This window comes from Protopterus annectens, chromosome 4.part0 (assembly GCF_019279795.1).
Source record: "Protopterus annectens isolate FY-2018-M chromosome 4.part0, PAN1.0, whole genome shotgun sequence".
Taxonomy (NCBI): domain Eukaryota; kingdom Metazoa; phylum Chordata; order Ceratodontiformes; family Protopteridae; genus Protopterus; species Protopterus annectens.
Genome location: NC_056733.1, coordinates 829,550,474 through 829,572,929, shown reverse-complemented (window position 1 = coordinate 829,572,929; position 22,456 = coordinate 829,550,474). Strand labels below are relative to the sequence as shown.

Sequence of the window (22,456 nt, the reverse complement as noted above, 5' to 3'; positions counted from 1 at the left end):
GGTGTTCCAGAAGGTGAACTGCAAGATTCTGCTACCACCTTCCTCCTCTGTCTGCTGCCATTGTCATCCTTAATTTCCAATGAATTCAGTCTCTGAAGCATTTTAATGTTTGGACTCACAGTCTCTCAGTCCACGGCATGAGGTAGGCCTCTTATCTGAGCCATTGCTGACTGAGAACTTGTAAACATCTGCTTTCCAGCTGGGGGAAAAGTTTCAACACTGAATGTTGCTAATTTACTCTATGCTCTTTGAATAACCATTGTGTACTGGGATCTGTATAACAGTCATTCCTAAGAAAACACCACCATCATGTAATGGGGAACCTCAGTTGTCCACCCCCACCCCCCGACTGCCAAATCTGCTGCTGAAGTTGTGCTTTTACATACCATGTAAATTGCACCAGTATCACCATAGGTTTGCCAATAGTCAATTCAGTAATAATTAGAAGCAGCCATTAAGCTTTCTCATTTCCCAGTGACTTCATGAACAGTCCACTCTAGAGTGCCATCTTGGCTTTTGTGAACCCCCAACAAGTCTGAACATTGGTCATCCTACTACATTCCTGTCAGCTGAACAAGTCTGCTTTTGGGAGGACCTCTAGACGACTTTAGCCATATTTGACACCTCATTCTTGGAAGGTCACAAAGGGCGTATGTGCTTTGAATGCATCACTTCTCTAGATCTTACTAAAATTATAGTATGAGTTATTTCTCAGACATATTAAGGTTGCCCCAGTGTATGCATAATTACATCTAGGGTTATTCCAACATCTTTTGAACAAAACCTTGTCACATTTTTTGATCAAGGCTACCACAAGCATTTATTAGTATTTCAAGGGGATATTTTGAGTCTTCACTTGTTTGTATACAGTGGCACCCCTTTTAAAGGTTTAGTTATAATTTTGTTTTGTAGTTAAACTCATTTACTCATTACTATATGGCTAAAGTCTGCAGTCCTTTTTAATGATGATAGTAGATTTGTACTTTATATCTCCTCTTCAATAGTCATCTCTGTCTGTTCCTTAAATGCACTCTCAGTCATAGATCTACACTAGTTAATTGTACCCAGCTGTCTTCAAAGTATTCTTCCCTGGAGGAACAAAATCATTTTTGATGATGCACATGCTAAGGAGGAAATGCAAAGGTTTGTCCAACAAAAAGTGAGCTGTGAAACAGAGAAAGATTCAATTTCTTGTTCTTCTGGTAGTAAAGACCACAAGCTTCTGTATCCAGCTGTCTTCAGAATATTTTTTCTTGGAGAATCAAAGTCAGTTTTTGATGTAGAACAGTCTGAGGAGGAAATACAAAAGTTTGTTCAGCAAAAAGTGAGCCATCAAGCAGAAGGGGACTCTGCTTCTTATTTTTCTGATAATAAAGTACATAGAGAGACTTTTCCAGTGTAACCCTTTCCAGTGTTGCAAAGGAAAATGTTTGAGAGACAAAGAAAGGCACAGTAGTTGAGTATAAGAGTCAGGAGTAGCTTGGAATTGAAACAGAGTCTGGAGATGTTGATGAACAAGAAGATGACCAGCAACATGGAAATTAGTGAATAAATGTGACATTACAAGCATCAATCACATTTGTGAAATATGGCTGTACAAGGAAAAGTGGAAAGAATGGACTTTTTGTTGACTTTGTTAAACTTGTGGGGGTTTGAAGGCTTTTGTCCCACTTCATGTCAGTGCTTGGAAGGACACTAAGGGGAAGGGAAGAGGAAGGAAATCCTAACTGTAAATTAAACACTTTCTTTTCATAGTAGTGTTTCTATAAATTTTATGTTATAAATTACATGTTTATATAGTTAAGCGTTATCAAATATTGCATGTGATAAAGATATGAAAGTAAACAATGCCTTTTATTTTTCTTTCATTCTTCTGCTTTAGTATTAATAAATGTAGGCATTACAATGCAAAAAGAGAAAAAAGGATAGACAAAAGCAAGTTTAAGTTTGTTATAATCTTTGTTGTTAATATAGGGGATGGTACACAGATCATAATATATAGAGCTAATATGTTTTTGCTTGCTTTTGCTTAAACTAATAAGTTTAAATGGAAACAAGCGAACATTGAATGTAATGGGGAAGTTTATCTTTAGCAATGAATGTTCAGCATGACTTTAGAAGCCTGTAACTGAGGGCTACAGTTTTTTATGTTTTCGTGGAGACAAGCTGATTATAGATAAGGCAGTAAAAAACAGAACACTCTTTTCTTTGAGGCTAAAAGTTAATGTTTTCTGAAAATTTGCAAGTTTTTTACATTTGGGAGAGGACTAAAAATAAAATGAGAACAGACAACAATTAGTATAAGAAGGAACACATCCATTAATATGGTGTATTAGCATGGATAAACTTAACTTTAGGTCAGATTATGCCTGTGTGTGCAGTGTCTATTTGGGACAATTGTTCTTATTAGGAGGGTTAAACTTCATTATTTGAAGATGTACATAGTTTTGTGTATTTCTATTAACAGGTTCAGGGTGTGTGTTTTTTTTTTGTTTGTTTTGAGAGCTTTCATTAAAACGAAAAGTGTTGTAAAATATGACATAGGCTCAAATGAAGAGGACAAAAAGCAACTGTATAAACGTTCAACCTGCCAAATATTATTGGGTGCATGTATTACAAAAGCTGGAAACAGACATCTAAAAAGCTGTTATATGTAATAGATGGGAATAATCACCTCTTATAATGATGACACTTTCCTTATCTTGGATTGTGAATGGTCTCTTAGGTAAAGACTAAAAGGAAAGAGTATTGAATTAAGAAATGCAGAGTGCATATAGCAGTGCTACATGACAACATTTTGAAAGAACTGAGCAATGTCAGTTGGATAGAGAGAGGATTTCTGGAAAAAAAAGTTTCAGGATGGATATTTGTCAGAATGTCAGGGACAAAGGAAAAGAGGAGCAGTTATACTAATTGTTAGAGGAGCTCTAATAGTGATAGAAGAGGGGGGAAAAAGATGATGGTAGATTTGTAGTAGTATGGGGCTATTGGCAAGGGAGGAGAATTACACTGACATATATTTATATAAATTCCACCTAAAACTCTTACTATGTAGCTTTAAAAAATGGGGAGAACTAATCATATTTCAACAGGGAACATTATTTTATTTACTTTATTGATATTTGTTTCCTGGTTAGAGCACTAATTGGACCTTTTTCAAAATCAGCCCAGGGGCGGTCTCTGGTTAAGTGACTTGCTCATTGTCCCACAGGCAATGGAAGCAGAGGTAATCAAACCTTGCAGCACTGGGCCATTTGAAACCGCTCATTACAGCTCCGTAATCCTGTAAGCCAGTATATAGGTGGAGACTGGAATTTGATTTGTCACCGAGAGGGATGAACATGGGGAACTTAGAAGGAAAAAATATAACAAAAGAGGGTAGATTTCTGAAGAAACTTCTGAAAATATTTGGTGTGGAAGATAATGAAGCCAGTAGCAGGAACTCGGACAAAATTTACATATTATTCCCCAAAGTATAATAACTGGGCTAGGCTAATCAGAAGTATTTCACAGGAATATGTGCATTTAATTGAGAGCTTTGACACACATCCAGTAACTGTTTCAGATAATCTACCAATAACTAAGCTAAAATTGCAGGGTAATGAAGTAAAACATAAGACATTGGTGCTTCCCCACCTCTCTGTTAAAAAGAGAGGCATTTAAGGAATGGCTAATGGAAATTAATCAGGAGTTATTAGGGAAGCTAGAAAGTTCTTCAGAAGTTATAGCTAGTGAGTGGGATAAAATTAAAGTGGATAGAAATAAAAGAAAAAGATAAGGTTAACAAGTAAGATGTATTTATAGAGGCTGACAAAGGTTAAAATGTTGCAGAATAAGGGAAGTCTCACAGAACAAGAGGATGCGCAACTACAGAGTGTTGAAGAGAAAATAAGGGATTACCTTGATAATATGCATAAATTCAGAAAAATTTCTGTTAAGCAACTGTTTTTTGATAATGACTTCAAAGCACAAAAACTTTTAGCACAATGATGTAAGCAACAGGAAGTAGAAAGGGTTGTTGCCAAAGTTAGGAAGTCTATAACACGAAAAATAAGAGATCCTGTGGAGGTATTAGAGATATTTTGGAAATTTTATGAAAATGTGTATAAAGCAGAGAGAAATTTGGAAATCGTGAAGAACAAATGGAAATATTTATGGAAGACTTGAATATGCCAAGGTTAGAGGTAGATGAGGCTCAACAATTAGTTAAGATAGGAAGAGTTGAGGTAAAAATGGTGATGTATGACCAATCTGCAGGAAAGGCTCCAGAAATAGTTGGTATTCTGGTAGAAGTTTGGAAGGTAGGATGGAAGAAATTGATAAAGATCACAAAGATTTGGTGTAACAGTATATTAAAAGGAGGGGAAGCACCAACATCTTGGAAAAACCTGCGGTGGCTGTAATGCCAAAAGACAGTAAACACCCATCAGCTCCACCTTCATATAGACATATTTCAATTTTAAACCATGATTATAAAGTGTTTATTTGTAATGGTTGAAAGAATGGCAAAGGTGTTGCCTAAATTGACAGATATGGATTAGTATGGTTTTGTGTAGGGGAGGCGATTATTTGACAACATTAATAGAGCAGTGATGATCCAGAGGGAGGCAGAATGTAAGAAATTACTGCTGTTGTTGGTGGGTCTTGATACAGAGAAAGCATTAGACTGAGAAAGCTGGTGTTTTATGAACAGGGCAATGCAAGCATTTGCATTCTCTGATACACTGACATAGTAATAAGGTTAATTGGTATGATATATGAGGAATCAGAGGCAAAAATCAAAGTGGGAGAGTTCCTGTCTTAGTTGTGCCTGAACAGAGAAACCAGGCAGGGGTGTTCGCTTTCCCCTTTCCATTTGCGCTATATTTAGAAATGTTTGTGTCAGAAATAAGGGATTCAGAAACTTAAGGATATAATTGGTATGGTAATCAAGAAAAGTTGGCTTTACTTGCAGACAATATTATTTTGTACCTCTTAAAACCAGAAAAGGGCATCTCAGTGTTATGGAACATTCTGAGATGGTTTCAGGTTTTGGGGATATAAACTTAATAAAGGCTAAAGCTGTAAACTGTGTACCCAGACATCAATTGGCTCAGCAATGCACATATGTATGGGGACATGATAAAATGTTTAGGAGTATGAGTTAAAAATTATTCTGTTATGGCAGCTAAAAGGATATGTAGGAATAAGCTAAAAAAAGATGATACAAAAATTGAGAAACAAGAAACTCTTGTCTATGGATATGGTTATCAAGATACAAGCGGTAAAAATGTTTATAATCCCTTCAGTGTTATACACAGGTCAGGCATGTTTTTATAAACCAGAAGAGAAGTTGTGGATAGTAATTAGTAAAGAATTGAAGGGTTTTCTCTGAGAGGAAGATGACGAGTCAAGTGGGGGAGAAGCTGATCCTTCCAGTAGAAGAACAACATAATTTAAGATTACCTGATTTGAAGGAATATTTTAGAGGTACACAATTAAGGCTCTTGTGCATATAACAAGCAGAAAGCTACAATTCAAAGTGGAAAGGGATGATGGTGAAGCAGGAGAAGATTCAAGAAATAAGGAATTAAACTGGGATATTTGATGCAGATCCTTAAGGAGAATAACAGCAGTCATACAAAATATTATATTCATAATGTAGCAGAAAGTATTCTAAGAACTAAGCCAACATGGGAGTGGAGAAAGGAGATTCTGTCGATAGGGATGACTACAATTAGGGGCATAGACAATAGCAAGAGGGAGCTGGAATGTACTGGAAGAAACTGGCAGAGGAACCAAGGTATTGAGAACAAATAATTTGAGAGGGAAAGGTAATTAAATAGAAAGAGGCCAAGAAAACATTTGGATTGCAGGCTAGAGACTGCCTTCCTTACCAGGGATTGATGATAGGATTCCCCATCCCTTTCCCTGTACACTAAGAGAAAGATCTGCTCTGACAGAGTTTTTAGTTGAATCTAGAACAGAAGCTGATGTTAAAAATGGATAATTAGTAGAGTATATAAATATTGCACATTATAGGAATCAATCAGAGGAGGTTAGGCAAGATTGGGAAAAGAGACTGGATAAGCATTTCACAATAGGAGGGCATATGTATTGCTCCCAAATATACAAAAAAGTCTAGAAAATTTAAGATTTTTGCTTGGAAGTGTTTGCTTAAGTATTTCTATACCCCAGGCAGTCTCCAAAGAATTTTTCCTCTGGCAGGTGGCAAATGTTGGAGGTATGATAGGAAAGGAGGAGGTAACTGGGAGTATATGTTTTAGGAGTGTAATAAGTTGACTGACTTAAAAAAAAAAAATCCCCCTACAGACTACTATGTCAGAAATACTGGGTGGGCAAATGGGTGTAACTAAGGCAATTGTTTTTTGAGCTGGGATACAGGATCTGAATTGCCTCGCCATAGTAAGGTCTTGTTAGGTTTAATTCTGGTAGCTGGAAAAAAAGCAATTAGTAGAAAAGGGAAATCAAAGTGTAAACCAACTGTACTTGAAGTAATGAACATTTTAACAGATATAAAAGAATATCATTTGTTTATGTCACAAGTGTTAATTCAGTAAAGGTGATTTAAAAAATAACACACATGCTTTTTAACAGCTGCTGGAAATGACCAGCCTGTTAAAACACTGAGATTTCTGTCGTCAGGGTTTTGAGTGGGGTAGCCAACGCCTACACGAGAATAACCTTATGTTCTCTGTTATGTGGTAGGAATGATTGCTGTATGCCTTCTCACCATCTCTGCTGATTACACATTTCTCTAGAAAGAAAGAACTAATTTATGTCATCCCTTTGTTTCTCGTGGTTTCAGGCTGTCCCTGACAATGCAGGAAACTCATTTTATCAGCCAAGGGGTCTTTGCCAGTTGAGGAGACAGCTGGCTACCTATCAAGAGCTGCTTTGTGGTCTTGATCCCTCTGGTCCTACCAGACCCCCCCATGTAGGGGTATCAGAGCTTCCTGGTCTCATCAGCAAGTCTTCTATCAGACAGTCATATTGTACTACATAGAAAAGCTTCTCCTAGGCAGTCTTACTTTACCAAGTGGAAGAGATTTTCCATTTAGACATAACACTATTTGATACCTTCTCAGCTCTTCAGCTTTCAGGCCACCTTAGTTGTTCCACAATTAAGGTATTTGAGTTGTGGAGGGTAAAAATGTGGCCCACCGCTGTCTGATTAAGGAGATCTCGAATATTTGCTACATATTTTCCCACCTTTGAAGATTTCTCCCCCTCTTTGGGATTTGAACTTTCTTGTTTTGGTCCCACTTGGGCTACTTAACTCAGAGACCTAAACTTTTTTTTTCTTGGCAGATGGCCATCACCAGTGCTTGCAGGATCTTGAAGGTGCAGGCCATTATGCAGAAAGAAACTTTGGTATTTCACAAAGATCAAGTGTCCCTTAACAATAGCCCACTTTTCCTCCCAGAAGAGGCATCCAGATTGCCCCTGCACCAATCCAGTCATCTGCCGGTTTTATTTTCTAGGGCAAAAAGAGATTCACATTTTGGATTTGCACCACCACCTCAGTTTTACCTAAAGCAGGATAAATGAGTTTAGGAAGTTTGAATAGCTGTTTCGTCTCCTTTGCATCAGGAAAGTAAGAGCTCACATTTTAAGTAAACCCTTTTTAAAGTGTTTCACTATATTTTTATATTTTGCCTTCAAGTGAGTTACTGCCCATTGGTAGAAGCTTCAGTCAAAGGCCACTCGATTTAGGGGTATTGCTTCTTGGTCTATGGTGTATACTTTTCCAGACATTACTGTCTCAGTCATAACTCTAAGAATGGGGCTTCATTTTGTATGTCTGTAATTAAGGACTCCAGACTTCTGAATTACCTGTAACTTCCACCCAGAGGAATGTATAGTTAAAGATTAAGCCCAAGGGATCCTTCATGGAGGATCTGTCTACACTGTTAGATAAAATGGATGCATTCTTATTGTGTCTGTTTATCAATGAGGGGAAGCCTTCCTTGATAATTCATAAATTACCTTGTGTAATCCCCAGGTGCTTAGATATCCTCCCCATCCAGTTTCACCTGTTAGGAGTTTGCTGTAAATTGGGGAAGTGCATCCATACACTACCAGTATGGATGGGTGTTTAGGTGTGAATTGACAGGCTGATATGGCATGCCTTGGCATCAAATGTACATTTCAAGAAAAATTTACCAGGTTATGACTGGTAAGGAGGAGTAACATTGTCCTGGAATGCAGTCAAGAATGGGCCCCCAGTAGATCAACTGATGTGCTAAGAACGTATCTGTTTTTTTTTTTATTATTATTATTACCATAAACCACTACATTAGCAGTCTGAGGCTCACGATATGGTGTTAATTTGCCAAGTCCCCTTTGAAGTATAGGGTTTGATTCTCTCAGCCTTCATTTACCCTGTTGTGTAACTGAACATCTCTCTTAACCAGGCACTGCTACTGGGCTGGGTATGAAAAATGTCCATGTAGATCAGTGCCCTACACTAGTTAACAAATAAAAATGAATAAAAAACTTTTAATGCATTTTTTACATTACCCACACTACTTCCCCATCCACATATAGTGCAACCCTATAATTCCTATTCAGACCCCCCACCTAGAACAAACTTAAACTTTATAACCATGACTGTCACACAACTAAGTCTAGTCTGTCTTCTCATAATTCTTTACAACACCACAAGTTATCACTCTAGCAATATCCCTAAACTTAGTAGCACAACACTACATTATGCACTCTCATATACAGACACCACACATTATAATAATATTTGCCCACAATTGTTCAAGAACTACATAACGGACCAATTCAGAACTAAACACATATGCTCCAAAAAACACAGTACTTTCTCACACCCCTCACCAAAGTCCAACATCTGTATCACCATTTTAACACCAGGCTCACCATAAGTGGGGATATCCAGCCCAATCCAGGCCCAAATCCATCCTGTCCAACACAAACTGCTGCAACGCAAATGTCAGAACATAACATCCCCACTTTCTTCATCCCTGGGCAAATCAACAACAGCAGCAAAACCAACCATCTTTTAATGCTAAATATTAATATTAGAAGTATCAAAAATAAAATACCTGAACTCCAGGCTACAGTAGCACACTACTCCCCAGACATAGTTGCTTTAACAGAAACCTGGCTAAATAAAAACATAGCTAACTCAGAAGTTCTCCCTACCGGCTACAATATCATTAGACAAGACAGACCACTTCAGAAGGGGTGGAACTGCCTTACTGTACAAGTCCAACTTAACTGTCCGTCAATTACCAAACTCCTACCCTCCCCCAATAATTGGGACATACTTCTCTCACAACTTCAACTTCGCCCTAAAAAGGTCATCACCACAATTGTGATCTATATTCCACCTGGTAATACACCTGCTAGCCTTGAAGACTTCTTATCCTGGTGTTCTTCCACATACTCACAAGAAACCCTTATTCTGGGGGACTTCAACCTAGATTGGTTCACCTGTATATCAGAACCACCAAGTAATCTAATAAATCTCCATGGCTACCAGCAGCTAGTCCAAATTCCAATGGGTCTGTAGTTATTAAGTTCAGTGGAGGGCCGCCTTTATGTATGGGTGTAAATCTAAAAGGGAATCCATCCTTGACTGGGTCTTAACTAACAACCCCACATTGTACCCTCACACAGGCAGTCTCCCAGACACCTTAAGTGACCACAACATAATATACTTTATACGTAGTAGAACAAGCATATGCAAAACCACTAACTGTATATCCACTAGAAATGCAAAAAAATTCTCTCCTGAGGTCCTCAACACTTTACTCTGTAACTGTGACTGGACCTCCCTAAAAACCCTCCCACTTGACCAGGCTATAGCATATTTCAACAAAACATTTCTACAACACCTAGACACTGTTGCTCCATTGCGCAAAATCAAGGTTAGAACCTCTACAAACCCCTGGCTCAGTAAAGAAACCAAACAAATCCTCAAGTCCAGAGACACTGTGCCTGGCTTTACTATCAAAAAAAACAAAGAAACACAAAGTCTAACTAAGTACCAAGAACTGCGCAACCATGCAAAAAAAATGCATTAGGCTGGACAAAAATTCCTACTACACAACATTACAAACTAAATACCAACACAACCCCCAAAAATTTTGGAAAAATGTAAGCCAGCTACTAAAATCCATCCAAAAGGCTACCCCCAAACCAACCACCCCCCAGACACTAAAGTTCCCATCGAAACACAATTCAACTTCCACTTTGTAAACTCAATTCTATCCTTAGTATCACAGGACAGTTCCTTCCTCACTATCCCCCCCAACACAAATAACACTAATGCAAGCTTTACCCTCAAAACAGTTTCCACCACTTCAATCAAAAGCATGCTCTCCAAACTAAAAACCTCATCAACAGCAGCCAACCTACTCCCCAGCTATTTCTTGAAACTCACAGCAGATGCTTTTGCTATCCCAGTCTCCTCTCTCATAAACAAATTGAAAACTATGTGCCCAAACTCTGGAAAATATCCTATACATCCATACATAAAGGCGGCCCTCCACTGAACTTACTAACTACAGACCCATTGCTTTACTTTTCCCCCTGGCCAAAATCCTAGAAAAATGCATCCATACCCAGATGCTAAACTATCTTCTAGACAGCAACATCCTGTCACTTACTCAGCATGGTTTCAGACCTGCCCATAGTACCACTACAGCCCTCCTCTGCTTCACAGACACAGTAAACCGTCTCAAAAATGAAGGCCTACAGGTGTAACTTCTTTTTTTGGATATGTCCAAAGCATTTGACACAGTCTCGCACCAAATTCTGCTAAACAAACTAAACCAATATCACCTATCAAATTCCACTCTTGCCTGGTTCCAAAGCTACTTAACTGACAGGTACCAAGCTGTGAAATGGGAACATTCTCTCTCTCCTCAGCTGCCCATAACTATACGAGTCCCACAGGGTTTTATCTTAGGGCCACTGCTATTCACAGTCTTCACAATGTCATTCTATCTGTTACCTCCCCAATAAGTGTCCTGCCCTCAAAAACCTAGTACAACATCACTCAGCCAAAAGGCCTCTTAGATCATCAAGCAAACTACTACTAGAAGTCACCAACAGCTGCAGTAGCTTTGGAGATGCGCTATATAGTAGTTTGGTGGCTATAAATGGAACTCTGTCCCCACTAGCATTCAAAACGCATCATCCAAAGCCTCCTTTACAGATCTCATCAGGCAACATCTCAAGCAAAGTTGGCAGTGCCATGATTGCTCCCCAGGCTAGTGAAAGCGGATAAGGTATACATACTAAATCTAGAGTACTTGACAATAGTTTTCAATCTTACAAACACTGGCTAATCTACAATGTATGTACTATACCTGTGTACTATGTATGTATTCTACCTATGTTCCAAATTTCAGCTGTACACCACAAATCTATTCATTACCTTTATTTTTAAATTAGTATTTTTTGTTTGTTCTCGCCACCGTAACTGTTGATGTGCTGCATACCACTGTAAAAACAGGTCTTTTGTAATTTGTGTGTATACTGATCATGTCTAAATAACTAAATGTATCTGTAATTTTTCTTTGTGGAGCTTTTCTCCCCGGGCCTCTGCTGAAAAAGGGCCTTTTCATCTCAGTCAGACACCCCCGGTTAACAAATGTAAAATAAAAATAAATAAAATAAAATAAAAAAATAAGTTATATGTAGTTCTGTCTTTCCATCACCACATTTAATGCTTTGGCAGAGTGAGAGACAACCAAGGAAAGTTTAACAGTTGTAACATTAAAATATGCATTTCTACACAAAAGTGAAAGTCCAGATAAGACTTCTCATTTTTCCCTCCTTGCCCAAGGAAGAGCTTCCCAATCTGACAGTAAGATTAAGCCAGAACATTCAGGTTTTGAGGGGAAGAGCACCCCCATTAGTAATGTAGCCATGTCTTGGTTGCATCTTATTCAATGATTATGGATCGCTTTCAGAAGCATCTTTGTTTTGCTGTTAACTTCATTTCCCAAGAAGTGATTTTGCAAAAAACTGAAGATTATAGTGTGGTATTTTTAGTTTCACGATTTACTCCATAACCACACCCACAAAATGATGTCATGATAGATATTGGGCAGTGATTTGCATACAGTTGCAAGGCATTTGGTGGTAAATAAAAACAACTTACCTCTTTAGAGGAGAAACTCCTTAGTTACAGTGCATTTTCTCTACTACATCTCAAGTTCATTTTCAATGTGAGATATTTCACTAGTGAGAACTAGATGACAACTTATCTTTGTAAAAATTAAGAAACTACTACTGATGTATTTAGCATGGAAATGTAAGTAGCCTATACATTAATTTATGTAATTTATTATTTTGCGTTCAATTTCTGTTAATGTATAACTGGGTGTAGTTAATCTCCGTTTCTTCTGCAGAGACGTGGAGAAAAGCTCCTCAGAGTTTTTTCAGAAATTATCAAGATTACACATGGAATGACCGTGTATAAACAGTATACAGGCATTTATAGAGTACATGATATTTTAAACAGTGGTTATAAGTCTGCAAAGTACATGAATATTTAAGCAGTGTCTATATATATATATATATATATATATATATGTATACATACACACACACACACACACACAGAGCATTTTATATTTTATTTACAAGCTGACTTTGCGTCTGAGTGTGTGTTAAAGGTATGGAGTGCCTTGTTGTTGACTGGAGTATGACTGTAGAATCTTGGCAAGTGTAGTAGTGGGTTGGATGGTAGAAGTAAGTGATATGTATTAGGAAGGATAGTAACAGGAGGACAGGGGTGAGGAGAGGTGGCTGTGAAAGATGTAGTAGAATGGGTGAAGGTAGAAAGGGAGTGAATAGGTAGTGTGTGTGGGAATAGAAGTAAGAAAGGTGGTACTAGTTTGAGTTGTGGCAGTAAGAAAGGTGGTACTAGTTTGAGTTGTGGCAGTGAGTGGAGTTTGGGAACACCTCTGCAAGAGTGAGAGTGAGGGCTGGAGATTATATGGGATAAGGGAGTAGGCTGGGCTTAGACTAGTGGTGAGACCTGTCTGTAGTATATAAAAATATATAAGTAAATAAATGGAGGTTACGGTTTAGTTGAGACATTGTGGGTTCAGTCATTTCATAATCTAATAACAGAGATTTTCAGATCTGAGGAAAAAAAAAACTGGGAGCATCCATATCAACAAAATAAAATGCCAAAAACATGTTTTTCATCAAAAACATGGTAAGGAGGTTATATCCAACTTAAAAGGTCTGTTAATTGCACTTGTTTCATGATATGACAAGTGCACTTTAAGCAGTAACAAAGTAAAATGTGCATTGCTGCATCTCCTCATTTTTGTATTTGACAAGTGATAACATTTAAAATCTATAAATTTGCTTGTTGCGGTGTACAGCAGGAGGTGATTTTTGTACCATCCTTGTGTCAGGAGTAGAAACCTTCAGTACACAGATTAGAGAAGATGTTTAGTTAGTCTTTTACAGCTGGTAAGGTATCTGCGCAATATCACTAACTGTAGTAAAGTTCTTATTTTGTCATGCAACATGGGTTATTCAAGAAATAAGTACAGATTATTTGGGGTCTGACTTCACACTAGCAGATTATAGATAGGCAGCCTTCCCAGAACTTCTACTCACTCGACAACTTTTCATTATAAACCACTGTACATGGCATTAGCTACTGACTAGGTGGAGAAAGTGATACATATCAGTGTTATAAGAATTTCATCTTGTGTATTAAATGTTCTTGACAGCACGTTTGGAAAGGCAAGACAGAAGTAATAGTGTTGTTTAAAGGCTATGAAGTGATTCATTATTTTTGATTTGATTATACCCTGTAGCTGACTGCTGTTTGAGGTGACAGCTTGCTGGACTGTTGCATAGAAAAGTGTTATGAATTGCTAGTTTCACAATGATCACACCTCTGCAGTGTTATGTACAATAATGTTGTTTTCTTTTCCTCCCCCTTATGTAGGGATTCCGGAAAAGAGAGTTGCTGAAGGAGTTGCTTCCTGTTATTGGGCAGAACTTGAAATTCCAGCGGCTTTTTACAGAGTACCAAGAACAATTGGACCTCATGAAGGATAAATAGTATCCTACTGCAATCCTAGAGGAAGGTTTTGAAGCCTTTGCTGAGGAATACAACAGGTGGGAAGAGCCCTGCCCCCTGAAAAAAAAATCACCCCGTGGCCCAGTACATGAAGGTGGAAAAGCAAATGGCAGCATTGTTAGACTTTATACATTAAGTGATGTAGCTTCGAAATCAACAGGGGATGGCACATGGAAAGGATTGTTCACTGAACCATAGGCCTCTTCCCTCTTTCTGAGTGAAAAACTGGTACACTTGATTGTAAAGCTGTAGAAATTCCTCCTGGTACCCTAATTTAAGGTTTGCAAGACAGACTGTGTGCTGCTACTTGGGGTGCCATGCATGAAGACTGCAGTCCTTTGCAATAAACTCAGCAGCATTATTCTTCCTGGCCCATGGCTAAACTTGTTGGTTTCCCTTTAAGATGCACAGCGGTGTAAATGAAGGCACTGCATTGTAAAAAGACTGTGTCTATAGCTTCTGGACTTGGACTGAGATACTGCTCTGTCATAATAGTACCTAGAGGCTGATCTTAACACTTGGACTATTTTTGTACTAGAATATACTAACTTGTAATATAGATGGGTCTTCCTCACCCAGCAGAGTAACTATATGACAGATTTGGTACATGTCTTTATTGCAGGGATTGTAACTCCTGACTTATAACCATGTTCAATATCTATTGTACATTAAAATAATATGGTCTCACTTTGTAATTTTTAAATGTTTGTACAAAACTTTTGTTTATTACAAAATAAATTGAAATGTGTGTTAATATAAATTAACTGTTTTAGTTTTATACACATGCCAGACCTGACGTTTGTCATCTTGTAGCTCAGTAATGTACACTTTAAGAAACAAACTTGAACTGCTTCAGTAGTTGGACATCCTTCTCTACAAAGTGTTAAATCTGACAAATCTGGTTCAGAAACTAGCCTGCATGAACCAATTTTTTTCCTTCCTAGATGTGTTTTGCCCCTGTACCTGCTAACCATCAAGTCTTACCCTAGTCAGACTGTGCCCATTCATTCCCCCGAACTAGGGAATTAATCAGAATGCAGCATGGAAGCAAGAGCTATCTGGAATGGCCATCATACATGCAGCCATGAGTGTTACTTGAACTGTCCAGGCATTCCAGTAGTTAAGGAATTTGTGTGATCTAACCTACACCCCTGGATAGTGGGCGAGCTACATGCATCACAATGAGGACTCCAATCGCCTCCCCCCCTGCAAGTGCAGGCTTCCATACACTCTAATGAAGGCTACCATGAGGCAATGACTTAATGAGCTGAAACCAGAAGTGCATTTCCAATTAGTAAAAGAAAAAAATGAGATTTAAATGACTTGTCTTGATTAAAAGCATTCATTCTGAATATATTTCTAATAAGAAACTATTTTACTTGATTTAATTTATTCTGAATGTGTTTGTAATAAGAAAATATTTTACTTGATTTAATTTATTCTGAATGTATTTCTAATAAGAAACTATTTTACTTTATTTCATTTATTTTGACTATATTTCTAGTAAGAAACTATTTTACTTGATTTAATGTAGACATTGCATGATAAGTCTAGGTTTTAATTGTAACCATCTTGAAGTCCACAAGGTGAATGTGCCTGTACTACAGCCTGACATGTTAAATGCAGTAAAAGTAAATCTTTTGTAAGAGGCGAGCTACAAGATACCTGACTTTGAGGACCTCCAGCAACCTGGACACATTAATGTGTGTGCAGTTACAGTGAAGTGTTGTCAAAGCAATTAAAGCACTCCCTCTGTTTCTTGGTGTAGTGACTGGTCATGAATTCAGATCTACTAGTAGTTGTGGGGGAGCATCATTATTTGAGAGAGATATCATCAGCTCATAACTGATTCCTTGGGGCACCAAATTCAGACTCCTCAGTATCCAAATTACTCTAAACAAGATTAGATGCTACTTCATAATCAGCTCTAGAACACCATGAATATATAGCCCCTTCTGTACCATAATAGCGGTCTTAGCATTTTATCTGAACTCCCATTAAACCCAATAACTTTCTAATGGGGAACTTTATCTCTCTGTCAATAAACTGGTTGCCCTTCACTGTCAGTGATTGCCATATCTAATGCTTCTTATAAATGCTTACTCCCTTGTAAAAATAGCTAGCCATCCTGTTAGGGGCCTACATACACTTTTTTCTTGAATTCGCAAACAATGCCACTTCTTGCATGTTTCCATATACAACATCTTCCCTTAAGTCAAACCGTAAATCAGTAACCTTTTCCTTTTAAAACTAGTGGTACTTCCCTTGCAAATATGTTGTGTTTTTACGGATTTGTCAGACACAGACCTATCTCAATTACTTGATGATGGACCCTATTGCTAAAGCTGTTGTCTGCTTCTCTGACTTTGATTGCATTGATAAGGCTGGTTATGCACCAAGCATAATGAGAAGTTTAAAAACAACCCCCCGTTGTGGAATACCTATATAAATTCATTGTATAGCAAGAAAGAAGTTGTTTTTTTGCTTGTAAGAAATGTCATTATAAGTACGGTAACAGCACATTACTAGTAACGAGGTTAAGGGGGGGGGCATTGGGAAGCTCAAAGCTGAATTTGAACTTAAAATAAGTGAAACAGAAAAAATTACTGCAAATCTTTAATTATGTTATGAAATTAAGAACTAACACCCAGCAATGTTAAAAGGTAGTCCACAGTAATACTGCCTGCTGTGACCCAAAAAGAAATACTTAACATCCTACATGACAAATTTAGTGAACATTTTATTCCACCTATAGTTAATCAAGAAACCACATTCCTAGCTAAGAACACCTCATATATGGGCCCTGATAGCATATCAAGTTGCCTGATTATCAGTGCCAAATACATCCAGTTTGAACCCCCTACTTAACTTCTGCAATCTAAACCTGTCCATCAGTTTTGTTCCCGAAGCCTGGTTAACAGCCATTGTAATGTCATTGCACAAGAAGCAGCATAGCCACTGACCCTGATAAGAATAGACTCCTTAAGCTCTATAGCCTCATATTTAAAGCTGTAAAACATATTATCTCAGACCTTATTAATATGGAACCTTATTAATATGGACATTGAAAATCTCTTAACTTTGAGTCATCTTCAGTTTGGATTTGTTAAAGGCAGGTCCTGCTTTTCTCATCTCAGTAATTTCTTTTAAAAAGTCAATAAAGTACACATACTTGTAATTAGCTGATAGACAGAACCAGTAAGATTAGAACTGTGTGTGCCAATTCTAAAAGGGAAAAAAAACTTACCAGTACAGTACTGTGGGACTCAGTTTTGGGGCATCTCCTTTGTGGTATCTACTTCTCAGACTAATACTTATGGCCTGTGGTTATGCACATGACTGTAAATTTTTTCAGTTTTCCACTGATTCACAGTTGCTACAGTGTGTTAAACTATGGGAGCAACTAGTTCAAGGACAGTAGTATCAAATTAAATGTGAAAAATGTAGTTTACTTCATTTTGGTAAACACATTTTTTTGTCATTTCATATATAGATGATATACCCATACCATTAGACACAAAGGAATTTAGGCACTCTTGTTTAGAATTCCTTAACTTTAACCATCATGCCTCCACATGAGTTCAGAAAGCTTTCTGTCTGGCTTATCTAATTTCCAAAGGCATCTCCTGTAGATACAAAGGACTGATTCCTCTTTAGGCATCTGTCATCAAACCTGTTTATATTTTGAATGTAATGCTTTCTTGACATGTATTTGTCTAGGCATATCGTGCAACCTGAGAAACCTCAAAGATTTTCAACTAAAAAGTCAATGGCCTCAAGAACATAAAATGTCCTTCTGTACTACTGTTGCAGTATTCCTTACACTAGGGCAGCCTGATGTCCAGCCGATATACCAAATCCTTAGGTTGTAAAAGGGACGTTGTATGTCACACACATGCTCTGCATAGGACATAAAGGTGACATATGCTTGTACCATCCTGAGAACTTCTTTGTTACCATTCCAAACATCATTTCCAATCATCGGTCTGAACACTGTTTCGTCTGCTGGTTGCCAGGCTATTTTCAGATAAGTGCCCCACTGGGGTCTTTTTTTTTTTTTTTTTTTTTTTTTTTTTTATCTTTTTGATGTTCTTGGTTTACATGGCATCTAAAAAGGGGAAATGCCAGTACTGGTGACAGATTCCCCATAAGGAGCATCACAAGTTGTGTTTGTTTTGCATAGGGGCTTCTCATGACCATACACCTTGTTCTGTTTGTTAGGCATGTGTTCCAAAAAGTTTGCATTGTCGGCCTACCTCTTTAGCTGTTTACCTAGAGAGCCAGCATCTTAAATTGTTGGTTCAAGATACTATGGCAGAATCTTCCTGGCCCAAGGGTCTGCTGTCCACGAAGTAGTTGTCCAGGAAAGTTCAGTTGGATTCTTCCAATGTATTGCCTCCACCAGACATCTCTCTCGAGGTTGGTGAAAGCCCGGAGGACTGTCTGATTATTCAGTCAGATTCCTCTGCTGCGACTGCTTTGGAGGCTGGCATGGACCCAGCTTCTCACATGTCCCCGAAGGCTCCACAGATGTCAGTTCCGGATGTTCGGGGGAACTGCAGCTGATTATATCCCAAGGGGCTAGGGGTGTTTTGTAAATCCTTGTTAGAGAGGAGAATCCCACTACGCTTATTGAGTGTAGGCAGGAGTCTGAGTCACCGAAAATATTTAGGGCTGATGTCCCTATGAAAAAGAAGCAAAAGACTAAGCAACTTTATCCTACTCATAAGGATCCTCAGCGTGGATGGCAGGAATTTACACATGGTTTGTTCAGTGCCCTTATGGCTTTGAAGTTTCCTAAGGGGGTCTTGGTTCCTGCTCCCCCTTGGTCTTCTACTCTTCTTAAGAGGCCTGGTGAGCAGGTTTCATCTGATGAGGAAGCACATTCTGATGAGGAATCTTTGGCCTTTTCTACCCGATTCTTTCTCCCGTGGATTATTCTATTAACCCTGATTCTGCTTTTGAGGAGATTTCCTTTGGGCATACTGTTTTCTGTATGATGGGAGTTTAAGTAGGACTGTGCCCAGGTTTCTGATGTTCAAAAGAGGTATTATGAACTCCTTCAGATGGAGGCTCCCAAGCCCTCTGTTGTTGTTCCTGTTCTTTCTGCCTTGTTGGATAATATTTTCTGCAGCTTCTCAGGCTCCTGATTCCCCACCCCCTGCTCCTAAAAAATTTGATAGGTTTTATAAGGTGTCTGATTACTACAAATTTCTTTGCAAATGTCCCTCAGCTGACTCTCTTTTTTTCTCTTCTGATAAACCCTCTTAGCTTTTACTTTGTACTAAGCTGCTCCCCTCTGACAAGGAAAGTAAACTATGAAGGGGTTGCTTACGATCGTGTGTACTGCTGCTACTCTGGCCTTCAGGGCTGTTAATTACCAGACCAATATGTCCAGGTATATTTTGGCTCTTCTCTCTTTCAGGCTTTTCAGGTTATTCCAGATCTTCCTGATTCTGAGGGGAAGACTTTGGCCCTCTCTCTTTGTTAGAGCCATCTTCTGAAGTGGCTCATCATTTCAAATGAATAGACTGATTAAGAGACAACTCATTAACCACATTGGGCATAAAAGAAGGATTAGTATGAAGAGACACCCTGTCCTAACGAAAAACTAAAAAAGGAGGAACAACTATAAGGGCCTGCAGCTCAGACACCTGTCTGGCTGAGGTAAGGGCCAAAAGAATAACAGCCTTCCAAGAACAGTGCTGTAAAGATGATGAAGCTGCAGGCTCAAAAGGACCCGAGTCAATTTTTCCAAGACAAAATTAAGGTCTCAGGAAGGAGGAATAGATGTTCTGGGTGGCCTAATATGAAAGATGCCTTTAAGAAATTGTTTGACCTCAAATCTAGAAACCAAAGGATGAGTCAAAACGCAAACAAGCAGAAATGGCTGACAGGTGGGCTTTAACAGAAGAGTATGCCAACCCAGCACTGAGCAACTCACTGAGAGAGACCCAAAGGAACTTCCACAGAAAGTGGATCCAGGTTATGAGCAAGACACCAAACAGAAAATCTCTCCCATTTGGACAAATAAAATAGTGGGTTTTCTGGCCTCCTGCAGAACCAGAAGCACACCCTAAGAAAAAAAAGGTGCCTAAAAAGGATCAAAACCCTATCAACCACAGTGTGAGTTAAAGAGTGGATAAGTGGGGATGGATGAGAGACTCCTTGTCATGTGTGAGTAGGTCCACCCTCTGAGATAACTTGTGATGACTGCCCTTGGCTAAATGCAAAAGAAGAGGAACCAATGCTGTCAGGGCTAAAACGCAGTCACCAACAAGATTTTGGGAGCATCTTGCTCTATTCTTGAACATGACCTCTGTATGAGAGGAAAGAGAGGGAAAGGATAAAAAATACCCTCTTCTATGAAAAATATACGGCGTCCACCTTCCAGGCCAGAAGACATGGGACTCTAGTGCAAGAGAGAAAAAGCTGCTTGTTCAGAGGGGAGACAAAAAATCTACCTGAGGGGAACCCCACTTGTGGACAATGTCCAGAAACACATCTTTGTGAAGCATCCACTTCTGAGTCTGTGTTACTGACCTGCTCACAGAGTCTGCCACAATGTTCTGATCTGAAGGAATATAAACAGCCTGAAGAGTCATCTGATACTGGATAGCCAAATCCCAAACCTGAAGATCCAGTCTGTAGAGGAGGTAAGACCATGTCCCCCCTTGCTTGTTGATGTACCACATCACTGTGGTATTGTCGGTAAAGATTTTGAGGGGCCCTGGAAGGAAAAGCGTATGGAAGGCCTGAAGAGCCAGGAGAAGAGCTCTCATCTCTTTGATACTGATATGGTCCTTCCTTTGATTAAGACAACAGAGTACTAAAAGAAGTTCCCCACCCCATGTCTGAGGCATCTGAAGAGAGTTCCTGAGTGAGGACTGAAGGCTAATTGATAAATCCACCACTTAAGCTCTAACTTGAGACATGACAGAAGAGAAACTGCAAAGTCTAAAGGATGAGAATGTTGATACCAGACTGACTTTAGGAACCACTGAAGCTTTCTCATATGAATTCTGTCCAGAGGAAGCACAGGAATGGTGGAAACCATGGCGACCATAGGAAGAAGTGGCTGAAAAAATGCAATCAAAGTCAAAGCCTTGGCAGCAGGCAGAGATGCCAGTATTGGAATAGTCTGGAGCCTGCACATGAGAAAAATATAATCTGAGGAGGAGTCAGGAAGGAGTTTTGGAAGTTTACTTAAATCCTAGGCTTTGCAGAAGAAAAATAGTACAGTGTGAAGATGCTGAAGCAAAACCTCTGGACAGGAAGCCTGAATGAGCAGATCATCCAGATAAGGAAAGATCTGTTTTCCCCTCATCCTGCAGAAACAATCACAACAGCAAGGCATTTGGCAAAGACCCTTGGAGCAGTAGAGAGGCCAAAGGGAAAAGCAGAGAACTGAAAATACAAGGATGCAACAGAGAAACATAAAAATTTCCTGAAAAGGGGATGAATAGGAATATGAAGACAGGTATCCTTGACATCCAGAGAGACTAGGAAAGCCTTAGGAAGAAGAGGAAACAAGCTATGACGGGATAACATTCAAAAGTAAGGAACCTTTAGAAAGGTGTTGAGCTGGAACAACTCCAGAATGGGTTGCCAGGTGCTTTCTTTCCTTGGAACCAGAAACATTCTAGAATAAAATCCTCTCCCCTTTTGAGGAGTTGAAACTGCTTGGATGGTTCCTTGAGACAAAAGGCTCTGAATAACATCTGGAAAAAAAGGGCAGTTGTTCCTCAGGAGGTTGAAGAATCCCCAAAAAGGGAAGGGGGACCTCTAAACCATTTAATACCCATGACGAACGATGGAAAGAGTCCATGAGTCCTAACTGATCTCTAACGAAGTTGGAGGGGACAGGGAAAGATGAAGAGAAAGAAGAATTTGGCTGAGGATGAAGGGAAGAAGACAGTCAGACAGAACCTGACTTGTCTGGAAAAAGAGGCTTCTGAGCTGTAGGAGTCTGAGTAGACTTAGCAGGAAGAGCACTTCCAGCACCCTTTTTACCCGTGGAAGGAGGGAGAGACTCTACAGACAAAGGCAGACTTGGTAGGGTAATTCCTCTGAAATTTGAGAATAGGGGAAACAAAAAATGTTTCAGTTCCTGCACAGCCTTACCCTTTTCCTGAAAAGATTTGAAAAGCTCAGCAGTTGCAAAACCAAAAAGATTTTTATTGTCAAGAGAAGCATCCCCTCTCCAAAGTCTGCTAGTGAGAAGGTTCTTCCCACCGTGGATTTACATAGACAATTCTGATATTATTTTGATAAAACTAAAGCCATTCATAAATCTGAGCAACTTTTTGTTATTTTCATCCTGGGTCTTTGGGTTTTGCTGTTTCTAAGCAAATCATTTCT

General features: G+C 38.9%; 1 protein-coding gene across 1 annotated transcript in view; it reads left to right on the top strand.

Annotated features, from left to right (window-relative positions):
• LOC122800348 (protein HIRA) overlaps window positions 1–14,859 on the top strand; it is a 1,504,941-nt gene extending 1,490,082 nt beyond the window's left edge. Inside the window, exon 24 of the mRNA XM_044069797.1 lies at window positions 13,961–14,859. Coding sequence (XP_043925732.1) covers window positions 13,961–14,077 — 117 coding nt within the window. The 3' untranslated portion in view covers window positions 14,078–14,859. The remainder of the gene's footprint in view (window positions 1–13,960) is intronic.
• The last annotated feature ends 7,597 nt before the right edge of the window (window positions 14,860–22,456 follow it).